This window comes from Salvelinus fontinalis, chromosome 25 (assembly GCF_029448725.1).
Source record: "Salvelinus fontinalis isolate EN_2023a chromosome 25, ASM2944872v1, whole genome shotgun sequence".
NCBI classification, from domain to species: domain Eukaryota; kingdom Metazoa; phylum Chordata; class Actinopteri; order Salmoniformes; family Salmonidae; genus Salvelinus; species Salvelinus fontinalis.
Window position 1 is genome coordinate 42,531,675 of NC_074689.1, and position 16,531 is coordinate 42,548,205.

General features: G+C 45.6%; 1 protein-coding gene across 1 annotated transcript in view; it reads left to right on the forward strand.

Moving 5' to 3' along the window:
* Positions 1–16,531, forward strand: part of nktr (natural killer cell triggering receptor) — a gene marked incomplete in the record, with an annotated part of 137,988 nt that overhangs the window by 44,956 nt on the left and 76,501 nt on the right. Inside the window, 3 exon segments of the mRNA XM_055882226.1 lie at positions 1,858–1,945; positions 8,029–8,058; positions 8,237–8,382. Coding sequence (XP_055738201.1) covers positions 1,858–1,945; positions 8,029–8,058; positions 8,237–8,382 — 264 coding nt within the window.

Genomic DNA, 16,531 nt, shown 5'->3' on the forward strand with positions numbered 1-16,531 from the left:
TCTCTGTCCCTCGCGCTCTGTCCCTCGCGCTCTCTCCCTCTGTCCCTCGCGCTCTCTCCCTCTGTCCCTCGCGCTCTCTCCCTCTGTCCCTCGCGCTCTCTCCCTCTGTCCCTCGCTCTCTGTCCCTCGCGCTCTCTCCCTCTGTCCCTCGCGCTCTGTCCCTCGCTCTCTCTCCCTCTGTCCCTCGCTCTCTCTCCCTCTGTCCCTCGCGCTCTCTCCCTCTGTCCCTCGCGCTCTCTCCCTCTGTCCCTCGCGCTCTCTCCCTCTGTCCCTCGCTCTCTGTCCCTCGCGCTCTCTCCCTCGCTCTCTCTCCCTCTGTCCCTCGCTCTCTCTCCCTCTGTCCCTCGCGCTCTCTCCCTCTGTCCCTCGCGCTCTCTCCCTCTGTCCCTCGCGCTCTCTCCCTCTGTCCCTCGCGCTCTCTCCCTCTGTCCCTCGCGCTCTCTCCCTCTGTCCCTCGCGCTCTCTCCCTCTGTCCCTCGCGCTCTGTCCCTCTGTCCCTCGCCCTCTGTCCCTCGCGCTCTCTCCCTCTGTCCCTCGCGCCCTCTCCCTCTGTACCTCGCTCTCTCTCTCGCCCTCACTCACCCTCTTTCTGTCTATCCCTCTCTTTATCCATCCCTCTAACCCTTGATACATCCCTGGCTCTCTTCATCTATCCCCCTCTCTTCCTCTATCCCCCTCTCTTCCTCTATCCCCCTCTCTTCCTCTATCCCCCTCTCTTCCTCTATCCCCCTCTCTTCCTCTATCCCCCTCTCTTCCTCTATCCCCCTCTCTTCCTCTATCCCCCTCTCTTCCTCTATCCCCCTCTCTTCCTCTATCCCCCTCTCTTCCTCTATTCCCCTCTCTTCCTCTATCCCCCTCTCTTCCTCTATCCCCCTCTCTTCCTCTATCCCCCTCTCTTCCTCTATCCCCCTCTCTTCCTCTATCTCCCTCTCCTCCTCTATCCCCCTCTCTTCCTCTATCCCCCTCTCTTCATCTATCCCCCTCTCTTCCTCTATCCCCCTCTCTTCCTCTATCCCCCTCTCTTCCTCTATCTCCCTCTCCTCCTCTATCCCCCTCTCTTCCTCTATTCCCCTCTCTTCCTCTATCCCCCTCTCTTCATCTATCCCCCTCTCTTCCTCTATCCCCCTCTCTTCCTCTATCCCCCTCTCTTCCTCTATCTCCCTCTCTTCCTCTATCCCCCTCTCTTCCTCTATTCCCCTCTCTTCCTCTATCCCCCTCTCTTCCTCTATCCCCCTCTCTTCCTCTATCCCCCTCTCTTCCTCTATCCCCCTCTCTTCCTCTATCCCCCTCTCTTCCTCTATTCCCCTCTCTTCCTCTATTCCCCTCTCTTCCTCTATCCCCCTCTCTTCCTCTATCCCCCTCTCTTCCTCTATTCCCCTCTCTTCCTCTATCCCCCTCTCTTCCTCTATCCCCCTCTCTTCCTCTATCCCCCTCTCTTCCTCTATCCCCCTCTCTTCCTCTATCCCCCTCTCTTCCTCTATCTCCCTCTCCTCCTCTATCCCCCTCTCTTCCTCTATCCCCCTCTCTTCCTCTATCCCCCTCTCTTCCTCTATCCCCCTCTCTTCCTCTATCCCCCTCTCTTCCTCTATCCCCCTCTCTTCCTCTATTCCCCTCTCTTCCTCTATCCCCCTCTCTTCCTCTATTCCCCCCTCTCTCTATCTCTCTATTCCTTTATCCATTCCTCTGTCCTCCCTCTCTCCTCTGACTTTGCCTCTCTTTCGCCCTCTATCATCCCTCTCTCTCTCTGTCCCTCTCACTCCCTCTATCCATCTCTATCCCTCTCTCTCACCACCTCCACCACGGACAGAGAGAGGTGTAAAATCTCACAGATTGTCCCTGTCTCTCTCTCTCAAATAGACGAGAACTTTATTCTCAAACACGACCGAGCTTTCCTGTTGTCCATGGCCAACCGCGGCAAACACACCAACGGGTCACAATTCTTCATGTGAGTAGAAATTCATCAAAGTGTCATAACATTTACTTTCTGGTCGATAGGTTTCCACATGAGATGTCCTTCTGTAGCTCTAGGTTCATTTCAGGTTCAGCTCATTTGTTTTGCTGTTTATCTGAGGCCTGTCTGTGTATTATGCCGTGGCTAAGCATTGCAGATAGAGGCCTGTCTATATACAGGTGAAGTCGGAAGTTTACATACACCTTAGCCAAATACATTTAAATGTAGTTTTTCACAATTCCTGACATTTAATCCTAGTAAAGTTTCCCTGTCTTAGGTCAGTTAGGATCACCATTTTATTTTAAGAATGTGAAATGTCAGAATAATAGTAGAGAGAATGATTTATTTCAGCTTTTAATTCTTCCATCACAATCCCAGTGGGTCAGAAGTTTACATCGACTCCATTAGTATTTGGTAGCATTGCCTTTAAATTGTTTAACTTGGGTCAAATGTTTCGGGTAGCCTTCCACAAGCTTCCCACAATAAGTTGGGTGAATTTTGGCCCATTCCTCCTGACAGAGCTGGTGTAACTGAGTCAGGTTTGTGGGCCTCCTTGCTCGCTCGCACACGCTTTTTCAGATCTGCCCACAGATTTTCTGTAGGATTGAGGTCAGGGCTTTGTGATGGCCACTCCAATACCTTGACTTTGTTGTCCTTAAGCCATTTTGCCACAACTTTGGAAGTATGCTTGGGATCATTGTCCATTTGGAAGACCCATTTGCGACCAAGCTTTAACTTCCTGACTGATGTCTTGAGATGTTGCTTCAATATATCCACATAATTTTCTATCCTCATGATGTCATCTATTTTGTGAAGTGCACCAGTCCCTCCTGCAGCAAGGCACCCCCACAACATGATGCTGCCACCCCCGTGCTTCACGGTTGGGATGGTGTTCTTCGGCTTGCAAGCCTCCCCCTTTTTCCTCCAAACATAACGATGGTCATTATGGCCAATCAGTTCTATTTTTGTTTCATCAGACCAGAGGACATTTCTCAAAAAGTACGATCTTTGTCTTTGCAAACCGTAGTCTGGCTTTTTTATGGCGGTTTTGGAGCAGTGGCTTCTTCCTTGCTGAGCGGCCTTTCAGGTTATGTCGATATAGGACTCGTTTCACTGTGGCTATAGATACATTTGTACCTGTTTCCTCCAGCATCTTCACAAGGTCCTTTGCTGTTGTTCTGGGATTGATTTGCACTTTTCGCACCAAAGTACGTTCATCTTTAGGAGACAGAATGTGTCTCCTTCCTGAGCGGTATGATGGCTGCATGGTCTCATGGTGTTTATACTTGCGTACTATTGTTTGTACAGATAAACGTGGTACCTTCAGGCGTTTGGAAATTGCTCCCAAGCATGAACCAGACTTGTTGAGGTCTACAATTGTTTTTCGGAGGTCTTGGCTGATTTCTTTTGATTTTCCCATGATGTCAAGAGAAGAGGCACTGAGTTTGAAGGTAGGCCTTGAAATACATCCACAGGTACACCTCCAATTGACTCAAATGATGTCAATTAGCCTATCAGAAGCTTTTAATGCCATGACATAATTTTCTGGAATTTTCCAAGCTGTTTAACTGCACAGTCAACTTAGTGTATGTAAACTTCTGACCCACTGGAATTGTGATACAGTGAATTATAAGTGAAATAATCTGTCTGTAAAACAATTGTTGGAAAAATGGCTTGTGTCATGCACAAAGTATATGTTCTAACCGACTTGCCTAAACTATATAGTTTGTTGACAAGAAATTTGTGGAGTGGTTGAAAAACGAGTTTTAATGACTCCAACCTGAGTGTTTGTAAGCTTCCGACTTCAACTGTATGTATTATGTCAGGGCTAAGCACTGCAGAATAGAGGCCTGTCTATGTGTTACGTCAGAGCTAAGCACTGCAGAATAGAGGCCTGTCTATGTGTTACGTCAGGGCTAAGCACTGCAGAATAGAGGCCTGTCTATGTGTTACGTCAGGGCTAAGCACTGCAGAATAGAGGCCTGTCTATGTGTTACGTCAGGGCTAAGCACTGCAGAATAGAGGCCTGTCTATGTGTTACGTCAGGGCTAAGCACTGCAGAATAGAGGCCTGTCTATGTGTTACGTCAGGGCTAAGCACTGCAGAATAGAGGCCTGTCTATGTGTTACGTCAGGGCTAAGCACTGCAGAATAGAGGCCTGTCTATGTGTTACGTCAGGGCTAAGCACTGGAGAATAGAGGCCTGTCTATGTGTTACGTCAGGGCTAAGCACTGCAGAATAGAGGCCTGTCTATGTGTTACGTCAGGGCTAAGCACTGCAGAATAGAGGCCTGTCTATGTGTTACGTCAGGGCTAAGCACTGGAGAATAGAGGCCTGTCTATGTGTTACGTCAGGGCTAAGCACTGCAGAATAGAGGCCTGTCTATGTGTTACGTCAGGGCTAAGCACTGCAGAATAGAGGCCTGTCTATGTGTTACGTCAGGGCTAAGCACTGCAGAATAGAGGCCTGTCTATGTGTTACGTCAGGGCTAAGCACTGCAGAATAGAGGCCTGTCTATGTGTTACGTCAGGGCTAAGCACTGCAGAATAGAGGCCTGTCTATGTGTTACGTCAGGGCTAAGCACTGCAGAATAGAGGCCTGTTTATGTGTTACGTCAGGGCTAAGCACTGCAGAATAGAGGCCTGTCTATGTGTTACGTCAGGGCTAAGCACTGCAGAATAGAGGCCTGTCTATGTGTTACGTCAGGGCTAAGCACTGCAGAATAGAGGCCTGTCTATGTGTTACGTCAGGGCTAAGCACTGCAGAATAGAGGCCTGTCTATGTGTTACGTCAGGGCTAGCACTGCAGAATAGAGGCCTGTCTATGTGTTTCGTTAGGGCTAAGCACTGCAGAATAGAGGCCTGTCTATGTGTTACGTCAGGGCTAAGCACTGCAGAATAGAGGCCTGTCTATGTGTTACGTCAGAGCTAAGCACTGCAGAATAGAGGCCTGTCTATGTGTTACGTCAGGGCTAAGCACTGCAGAATAGAGGCCTGTCTATGTGTTACGTCAGGGCTAAGCACTGCAGAATAGAGGCCTGTCTATGTGTTACGTCAGGGCTAAGCACTGCAGAATAGAGGCCTGTCTATGTGTTACGTCAGGGCTAAGCACTGCAGAATAGAGGCCTGTCTATGTGTTACGTCAGGGCTAAGCACTGCAGAATAGAGGCCTGTCTATTTGTGTATTCAAAGCTAAGCACAAAATTGCATAATTTTGTCTGAATTTTACAACCCTTCTCCCCTTCAGTCAGTCGATGTGCTTTAATGCACAGAAATAAACAAACATGGATTCCTTATTTTTGCCCACAAATAAGTTACAATGTTTCTCTTGCCATTTTTGTGTAAAATTTGCAGAAAGTCATCGTGCTCTTCCAAGGTAATATGTCTCCGGGGCTGTTTCTGTCTCTCTCTCCTCTCTTCTCCTGTCTGTCTTTATCTCTCATTCACTAGTCTGTTTTAAACGTAGTAGGGCCCTATAAAATCCACGTTGCGGAGAATGCAGATGCAATCATTAAAATGGAATTCAACAATATTACAAATGCATCAACTAAATGTATTGAATTTATTAGAAAAGTAATTTATTTTCCCCGGATTATCGTAAAACATGAAGAGTTATCAGCACGGGAATGTCTGTGTGCGTTTGTCTACCGCTTTTTGTAGTAGCTGTTAGCGATGATGCTAATGTAATGACTTTCCCAAAAACTTTCTCAGTTGAATGTTAACTACAATGTAACCAACGCCTACTTTGCAGAATATCATGATTATTTGCCTCAATCCAGTGGCCATTTTGTTTTGCAAACTCGGTCTATGTCTGGTGCGTAGTTGAGTTAAATAATTTTTCCCAGATCTCAAAAGGGGTCTCCTGATGTGGTTTAAGCACGGTTGGTGGACTTAAAACATCAAATCTGATTGTTTTTCTATTATAAAAAAAGTGTGATTTTTTGAGAGCGAAAACCTGAACCATTTTTGAAAAATGGAAAACTGTAAAAACTAAACGAGGAAACAGAATTTGGGTAAAAAACGAGATGGAATCAGGAAAAGAAATGAAAGGGATTTTCTAGGGCCGTGACTTAATGTACACTATGAACACAGCCTGTTCTCTACTGCACCAGGGCAGCAACACAACAGAGCCAGCAGTCGTTTGAACATCCGTCTAGATGATATATATTATTGTAGTGTGAACATGTATTGTCTACTTCTGACATTGAGCACAGTGAGTCATTTGACATTTCGTCATGATGCTATAGCATGACAATGACTGCGTTGTCACAAAATGTTCTGTTGTTCATGGCTCCAGAATACCTCATCACCTGATAGCAGAATACCTCACCACACACCTGTCCTCACCTCATAACAGAATACCTCAACACACACCTGTCCTCACCTGATAACAGAATACCTCCACACACACCTGTCCTCACCTCATAACAGAATACCTCAACACACACACACCTGTCCTCACCTCATAACAGAATACCTCAACACACACACACCTGTCCTCACCTCATAACAGAATACCTCAACACACACCTGTCCTCACCTGATAACAGAATACCTCAACACACACCTGTCCTCACCTGATAACAGAATACCTCAACACACACACACACCTGTCCTCACCTGATAACAGAATACCTCAACACACACCTGTCCTCACCTCATAACAGAATACCTCAACACACACCTGTCCTCACCTCATAACAGAATACCTCAACACACACACACACCTGTCCTCACCTGATAACAGAATACCTCAACACACACCTGTCCTCACCTCATAACAGAATACCTCAACACACACCTGTCCTCACCTCATAACAGAATACCTCAACACACACACACACCTGTCCTCACCTCATAACAGAATACCTCAACACACACCTGTCCTCACCTCATAACAGAATACCTCAACACACACACACACCTGTCATCACCTCATAACAGAATACCTCAACACACACCTGTCCTCACCTCATAGCAGAATACCTCAACACACACACACACCTGTCCTCACCTGATAACAGAATACCTCCACACACACCTGTCCTCACCTCATAACAGAATACCTCAACACACACACACCTGTCCTCACCTCATAACAGAATACCTCAACACACACACACCTGTCCTCACCTCATAACAGAATACCTCAACACACACCTGTCCTCACCTGATAACAGAATACCTCAACACACACACCTGTCCTCACCTGATAACAGAATACCTCAACACACACCTGTCCTCACCTGATAACAGAATACCTCAACACACACACCTGTCCTCACCTCATAACAGAATACCTCAACACACACCTGTCCTCACCTCATAACAGAATACCTCAACACACACACCTGTCCTCACCTCATAACAGAATACCTCAACACACACCTGTCCTCACCTCATAACAGAATACCTCAACACACACACCTGTCCTCACCTCATAACAGAATACCTCAACACACACCTGTCCTCACCTCATAGCAGAATACCTCAACACACACACACACCTGTCCTCACCTGATAACAGAATACCTCAACACACACACCTGTCCTCACCTCAAAGCAGAATACCTCAACACACACACCTGTCCTCACCTCATAACAGAATACCTCAACACACACACACACCTGTCCTCACCTGATAACAGAATACCTCAACACACACCTATCCTCACCTCAAAGCAGAATACCTCAACACACACACACCTGTCCTCACCTGATAACAGAATACCTCAACACACACACCTGTCCTCACCTGATAGCAGAATACCTCAACACACACCTGTCCTCACCTCATAACAGAATACCTCAACACACACACACCTGTCCTCACCTGATAACAGAATACCTCAACTATAGCTCTTCTTTAAGCCCAGTATAATTGGTCATGACATTTTTTTACCTCTAAACGAAACATTTCAAAGACGTGTTGCAGATGAGTGCTATGTATAATATATATAATGGTTGTGTTTGCCGTGATCTGTCCTCTCATTCTCTCCCTCCTTTCTGGCTGTGTTCCATAACTCTGCCCGGGCCATACTGGACTGTAACCCAACCCTGGTTGGATTCCTGGAACAGAACCACCAAGACAGCACCTCATCTCGATGGGTATGTCTTGTCTCACGACCTTGCAGCTCCAGAGAAGGTTTACTTGGCAGTACACATAGCATTAATCAGTACAACTATCTTGGTTGGCCCTAACCTCTCTGTGGTACTGTGGTCCCTAACCTCTCTGTGGTACTGTGGTACCTTTCCACCTCTCTCTGACCCCTTCTCCTCTCTGCAGGGTCCATGTGGTGTTTGGCCTGGTCATCTCAGGCTTTGAGGTGATCAAGAGGATTGAGGGTCTGAAGACGGACGGAGCCAGCAGGCCGTATGCTGATGTTAGGGTTATGGACTGTGGTCAACTCATCACTAAGTCAGCCAACGATGGTAGGGACCACACTGCCTAGTCCCTCCCTCACTCCATGGAGTAAATTATCTGTCATTCACTCCTGTGTTACCCCTTAGCTATTTAACTAGACTGGTAGTTTGTATTGTATTTATTATGGATCCCCATTATTTCCTGCCAAGGCAGCAGCTACTCTTCCTGGGGTTTATTATGTATCCCCATTATTTCCTGCCAAGGAAGCAGCTACTCTTCCTGGGGTTTATTACGGATCCCCATTAGTTCCTGTCAAAGCAGCAGCTACTCTTCCTGGGGTTTATTACGGATCCCCATTAGTTCCTGTCAAGGCAGCAGCTACTCTTCCTGGGGTTTATTATGGATCCCCATTAGTTCCTGCCAAGGCAGCAGCTACTCTTCCTGGGGTTTATTATGGATCACCATTAGTTCCTGCCAAGGCAGCAGCTACTCTTCCTGGGGTTTATTATGGATCCCCATTAGTTCCTGCCAAGGCAGCAGCTACTCTTCCTGGGGTTTATTATGGATCCCCATTAGTTCCTGCCAAGGCAGCAGCTACTCTTCCTGGGGTTTATTATGGATCCCCATTAGTTCCTGCCAAGGCAGCAGCTACTCTTCCTGGGGTTTATTAAGGATCCCCATTAGTTCCTGTCAAGGCAGCAGCTACTCTTCCTGGGGTTTATTATGGATCCCCATTAGTTCCTGCCAAGGCAGCAGCTACTCTTCCTGGGGTTTATTATGGATCCCCATTAGTTCCTGCCAAGGCAGCAGCTACTCTTCCTGGGGTTTATTATGGATCCCCATTAGTTCCTGCCAAGGCAGCAGCTACTCTTCCTGGGGTTTATTATGGATCCCCATTAGTTCCTGCCAAGGCAGCAGCTACTCTTCCTGGGGTTTTATTATAGATCCCCATTAGTTCCTGCCAAGACAGCAGCTACTCTTCCTGGGGTTTATTATGGATCCCCATTAGTTCCTGTCAAGGCAGCAGCTACTCTTCCTGGGGTTTATTATGGATCCCCATTAGTTCCTGCCAAGGCAGCAGCTACTCTTCCTGGGGTTTATTATGGATCCCCATTAGTTCCTGCCAAGACAGCAGCTACTCTTCCTGGGGTTTATTATGGATCCCCATTAGTTCCTGCCAAGGCAGCAGCTACTCTTCCTGGGGTTTATTACGGATCCCCATTAGTTCCTGCCAAGGCAGCAGCTACTCTTCCTGGGGTTTATTATGGGTCCCCATTAGTTCCTGTCAAGGCAGCAGCTACTCTTCCTGGGGTTTATTATGGATCCCCATTAGTTCCTGCCAAGGCAGCAGCTACTCTTCCTGGGGTTTATTATGGGTCCCCATTAGTTCCTGCCAAGGCAGCAGCTACTCTTCCTGGGGTTTATTATGGATCCCCATTAGTTCCTGCCAAGGCAGCAGCTACTCTTCCTGGGGTTTATTATGGATCCCCATTAGTTCCTGCCAAGGCTTAACCTGCTGTTATTCTACGTACCTATTTAACCAGACTGGTAGGTTATAACCTGCTGTTAATCTACGTACCTATTTAACCAGACTGGTAGGTTATAACCTGCTGTTATTCTACGTATCTATTTAACCAGACTGGTAGGTTATAACCTGTTATTCTACGTACCTATTTAACCAGACTGGTAGGTTATAACCTGCTGTTAATCTACGTACCTATTTAACCAGACTGGTAGGTTATAACCTGCTGTTATTTAACGTACCTATTTAACCAGACTGGTAGGTTATAACCTGCTGTTAATCTACGTACCTATTTAACCAGACTGGTAGGTTATAACCTGCTGTTATTCTACGTACCTATTTAACCAGACTGGTAGGTTATAACCTGCTGTTATTCTACGTACCTATTTAACCAGACTGGTAGGTTATAACCTGCTGTTATTCTACGTATCTATTTAACCAGACTGGTAGGTTATAACCTGCTGTTAATCTACGTACCTATTTAACCAGACTGGTAGGTTATAACCTGCTGTTATTTAACGTACCTATTTAACCAGACTGGTAGGTTATAACCTGCTGTTAATCTACGTACCTATTTAACCAGACTGGTAGGTTATAACCTGCTGTTATTCTACATATCTATTTAACCAGACTGGTAGGTTATAACCTGCTGTTAATCTACGTACCTATTTAACCAGACTGGTAGGTTATAACCTGCTGTTAATCTACGTATCTATTTAACCAGACTGGTAGGTTATAACCTGCTGTTAATCTACGTACCTATTTAACCAGACTGGTAGGTTATAACCTGCTGTTATTCTACATATCTATTTAACCAGACTGGTAGGTTATAACCTGCTGTTATTCTACATACCTATTTAACCAGACTGGTAGGTTATAACCTGTTAATCTACGTACCTATTTAACCAGACTGGTAGGTTATAACCTGCTGTTATTTAACTAGGTTGTTATTATACATACCAAGTGTTCAAGAGACATAAAACCACATCCCTATGAAGGAGAATAATTTCATTTTCAATCATTTTAAGGTCTAATGCTACTCAGAATATATAGATAGCCATGGTCAGGCAAATAGCTGCAGGGGTTTCGGATGTTAATCCCAGATTCCAGATATTATTGTTGTTGTTCAAACTACTGAGTAGAGAGACGCCATTTTCTCTGTTCCCTTTATAGTGCACTACTTTTGACAAGGGGCCGTGGCGTAATGCTGTGCTGCTCGTTGTCTCTCAGTGAATCCGGGTCATATTTTACAGCTCATACAGAGGCTGTGGAGATGGGGGAACCTTCCAGAAGGACAACCATCTCTGCAGCACTCCACCAATCAGGCCTTTATGGTAGAGTGGCCAGATGGAAGCCACTCCTCAGTAAAAGACACATGACGGCCTGCTTGGAGTTTGCCAAAAGGCACCTAACGGACTCTCAGACCATGAGAAACAAGATTCTCTGGTCTGATGAAACCAAGATTGAACTCTTTGGCCTGAATGCCAAGCATCACGTCTGGAGGAAACCTGGCATCATCCCTACGGTGAAGCATGGTGGTGGCAGGATCATGCTGTGGGGATGTTTTAGCGGCAGGATCAAGGCAAAGATGAACGGAGCAAAGTACAGAGAGATCCTTGATGAAAACCTGCTCCAGAGCGCTCAGGACCTCAGACTGGAGCGAAGGTTCACCTTCTAATAGGACATCGATCCTAAGCACACAGCCAAGACAACGCAGGAGGGGCTTCGGGACAAGTCTCTGAATGTCCTTGAGTGGCCCAGCCAGAGCCCGGACTTGAACCCGATTGAACATCTCTGGAGGGACCTGAAAATAGCTGTGCAGCGACACTCCCCATCCAACCAGACAGAGCTTGAGAGGATCTGCAGAGAAGAATTAGAGAAACTCCCCAAATACAGGTGTGCCAAGCTTGTAGCGTCATACCCAAGAAGACTCAATGCTGTAATCGCTGCCAAAGGTGCTTCAACAGAGTACTGAGTAAATGGTCTGAAAACTTATGTAAATGTGATATTTCAGTTTTTTATATATATATATATATTAGCAAATAAATCAAACCTGTTTTTGCTTTGTCATTCTGGGGTATTGTGTGTAGATAGATGAGAAAAACAACAATTTAGTAAATTTTAGAATAAGGCTATAACCTAACAATATGTGAAAAAGTCAAAGGGTCTGAATACTTTCCAAAGGCACTGTATTTTATATATTTAAAAATATATATATATTGGGATTTTAAATTATGCAGACAATTACATTGATGGAAGTGTCTTGTCTTTAATATGGATTAAGTGATACAGTTGAAGTCGGAGGTTTACATACACTCAGGTTAGAGTCATTAACTCGTTTTTCAGCCACTCCACAAATTTCTTGTTAACAAGTAATTTTTCCAACAGTTGTTTACAGACAGATTATTTCACTTATAATTCACTGTATCAGTTTACATACACTAAGTTGACTGTGCCTTTAAACAGCTTGGAAAATTCCAGAAAATTATGTCATTGTATTAGAAGCGTCTGATAGGTTAATTGACATCATTTGAGTCAATTGGAGGTGTACCTGTGGATGTATTTCATAGCCTACCTTCAAACTCAGTGTCTCTTTGCTTGACATCATGGGAAAATCAAAAGAAATCAGCCAAGACCTCAGAAAAAAATTGTAGACCTCCACAAGTCTGGTTCATCCTTGGGAGCAATTTCCAAACGCCTGAAGGAACCACGTTCATCTGTACAAACAATAGTACGCAAGTACAAACACCATGGGACCACGCAGCCGTCATACCGCTCAGGAAGGAGACGCGTTCTGTCTCCTAGAGATGAACGTTCTTTGGTGCGAAAAGTGCAAATCAATCCCAGAACAACAGCAAAGGACCTTGTGAAGATGCTGGAGGAAACAGGTACAAAAGTATCTATATCACAGTAAAACGAGTCCTATATCGACATAACCTGAAAGGCCGCTCGGCAAGGAAGAAGCCACTGCTCCAAAACCGCCATAAAAAAGCCAGACTACGGTTTGCAACTGCACATGGGGACAAAGTTCGTACTTTTTGGAGAAATGTCTTCTGGTCTGATGAAACAAAAATAGAACTGATTGGCCATAATGACCATCGTTATGTTTGGAGGAAAAAGGTGGAGGCTTGCAAGCCGAAGAACACCATCCCAACCGTGAAGCACGGGGGTGGCAGCATCATGTTGTGGGGCTGCTTTGCTGCAGGAGGGACTGGTGCACTTCACAAAATAGATGGCATCAGGAGGATGGAAAAAGTACGTGGATATATTGAAGCAACATCTCAAGACATCAGTCAGGAAGTTAAAACTTGGTCGCAAATGAGTCTTCCAAATGGACAATGACCCCCAAGCATACTTCCAAAGTTGTAGGCAGAACTGAAAAAGCGTGTGCGAGCAAGGAGGCCTACAAACCTGACTCAGTTACAGTGGGGCAAAAAAAGCCACCAATTGTGCAAGTTCTCCCACTTAAAAAGATAAGAGAGGCCTGTAATTTTCATCATCATGTCATCTATCTGGGTGATGTTTTTTCTCGCCTGAATGATCTGAATTTAGGATTACAGGGACTCCGCAACTAAACTCAGCAAAAAAATAAACTTCCCTTTTTCAGGACCCTGTCTTTAAAAGATCATTCATAAAAATCCAAATAACTTCACAGATCTTCATTGTAAAGGGTTTAAACACTGTGTCGCATACTTGTTCAGTGAACAATAAACAATTAATGAACATGCACCTGTGGAACGGTTGTTAAGACACTAACAGCTTACACACGGTAGGCAATTAAGGTCTATTAAGGCAATTAAGTAGAGTTGTGTTGTGATGGGGTCTAGTAGAGTTGTGTTGTGATGGGGTCTAGTAGAGCTGTGTTGTGATGGGTCTAGTAGAGCTGTGTTGTGATGGGGTCTAGTAGAGCTGTGTTGTGATGGGGTCTAGTAGAGCTGTGTTGTGATGGGTCTAGTAGAGCTGTGTTGTGATGGGGTCTAGTAGAGCTGTGTTGTGATGGGGTCTAGTAGAGCTGTGTTGTGATGGGGTCTAGTAGAGCTGTGTTGTGATGGGGTCTAGTAGAGCTGTGTTGTGATGGGTCTAGTAGAGCTGTGTTGTGATGGGGTCTAGTAGAGTTGTGTTGTGATGGGGTCTAGTAGAGCTGTGTTGTGATGGGGTCTAGTAGAGTTGTGTTGTGATGAGGTCTAGTAGAGCTGTGTTGTGATGGGGTCTAGTAGAGCTGTGTTGTGATGGGGTCTAGTAGAGCTGTGTTGTGATGGGTCTAGTAGAGCTGTGTTGTGATGGGGTCTGGTATAGCTGTGTTGTGATGGGGTCTAGTAGAGTTGTGTTGTGATGGGGTCTAGTAGAGTTGTGTTGTGATGGGGTCTAGTAGAGCTGTGTTGTGATGGGGTCTAGTAGAGCTGTGTTGTGATGGGGTCTAGTAGAGCTGTGTTGTGATGGGGTCTGGTAGAGCTGTGTTGTGATGGGGTCTAGTAGAGCTGTGTTGTGATGGGGTCTAGTAGAGCTGAGTTGTGATGGGGTCTAGTAGAGCTGTGTTGTGATGGGCCGGGCCTAGTGGAGCTGTCCTGAGGCGGGTCTGGTCTGGTAAATCTGTGCTGTGTTGGGCCTGGTCTAGTAGAGCTGTGCTATATTAAGCCGTGTCTAGCTCTTCTCTCGTGGGGATGATGGGGCTACTGTTGTTTCAGAAGGTGGGGCGGGGGGCCTCTGCTGCTGGGGTGATGGGTGTGTGGGTCCCTGCCAAGTGTTGTATCATTTAGGTCCATAGCAAAGGTTCTGATACTGTCCTGTTCAAGGTGTATCACTCTCACTCTCTCTGTCTCTGTGTGTCTCACTCACTCACTCTCTATCTGTTTCTGTCTCTGTCTGTCTCTGTCTGTCTCTGTCTGTCTCTCTCTCAATTCAATTCAATTCAAGGGTCTTTATTGTCATGGGAAACATGTGTTAACATTGCCAAAGCAAATGAGGTAGATATTATACAAAAGTGAAACAAACAAAACGAATTAACAGTAAACATTACACATACAGAAGTTTCAAAACAATAAAGACATTACAAATGTTATATTATATATATATACAGTGTTGTAACAATGTACAAATGGTTAAAGCACACAAGTTAAAATAAATAAGCATAAATATGGGTTGTATTTACAATGGTGTTTGTTCTTCACTGGTTGCCCTTTTCTTGTGGCAACAGGTCACAAATCTTGCTGCTGTGATGGCACACTGTGGTATTTCACCCAGTAGATATGGGAGTTTATCAAAATTGGGTTTGTTTTCTAATTCTTTGTGGATCTGTGTAATCTGAGGGAAATATGTGTCTCTAATATGGTCATACATTGGGCAGGAGGTTAGAAAGTGCAGCTCAGTTTCCACCTCATTTTGTGGGCAGTGTGCACATAGCCTGTCTTCTCTTGAGAGCCATGTCTGCCTACGGCGGCCTTTCTCAATAGCAAGGCTATGCTCACTGAGTCTGTACATAGTCAAAGCTTTCCTTAAGTTTGGGTCAGTCACAGTGGTTAGGTATTCTGCCACTGTATACTCTCTGTTTAGGGCCAAATAGCATTCTAGTTGGCTCAGTTTTTTTGTTAATTCTTTCCAATGTGTCAAGTAATTATCTTTTTGTTTTCTCATGATTTGGTTGGGTCTAATTGTGCTGTTGTCCTGGGGCTTTGTGGGGTGTGTTTGTGTTTGTGAACAGAGCCCCAGGACCAGCTTGCTTAGGGGACTCTTCTCCAGGTTCATCTCTCTGTAGGTGATGGCTTTGTTATGGAAGGTTTGGGAATCGCTTCCTTTTAGGTGGTTGTAGAATTTAACGTCTCTTTTCTGGATTTTGATAATTAGTGGGTATCGGCCTAATTCTGCTCTGCATGCATTATTTGGTGTTCTACGTTGTACACGGGGGATATTTTTGCAGAATTCTGCATGCAGAGTCTCAATTTGGTGTTTGCCCCATTTTGTGAAATCTTGGTTGGTGAGCGGACCCCAGACCTCACTCTCTCTCTATCTCTCTATCTGTCCTCTTGCTATCTGTCCTTCCTCTCTGTCCTCTCTCAATCTGTCCTTCCTCTCTGTCCTCTTGCTATCTGTCCTTCCTCTCTGTCCTCTTGCTATCTGTCCTTCCTCTCTGTCCTCTCTCTATCTGTCCTTCCTCTCTGTCCTCTCTCTATCTGTCCTTCCTCTCTGTCCTCTCTCTGTCCTTCCTCTCTGTCCTCTTGCTATCTGTCCTTCCTCTCTGTCCTTCCTCTCTCCATCTGTCCTTCCTCTCTGTCCTCTTGCTATCTGTCCTTCCTCTCTGTATCTGTCCTTCCTCTCTGTCCTTCCTCTCTCCATCTGTCCATCCTCTCTGTCCTCTTGCTATCTGTCCTTCCTCTCTCTATCTGTCCTTCCTCTCTGTTCTCTCTCTGTCCTTCCTCTCTGTTCTCTCTCTATCTGTCTGTCCTCCCTCTCTGTCCTCTCTCTATCTGTCTGTCCTTCCTCTCTGTCCTCTCTCTATCTGTCCTTCCTCTCTGTCCTCTCTCTATCTGTCCTTCCTTCCTTTCTGTCCTCTCTCTATCTGTTCTTCCTCTCTGTCCTCTCTCTATCTGTCCTTCCTTTCTGTCCTCTCTCTATCTGTTCTTCCTCTCTGTCCTCTCTCTATCTGTCCTTCCTATCTGTCCTCTTGCTATCTGTCCTTCCTCTCTGTCCTTTCTCTCTCT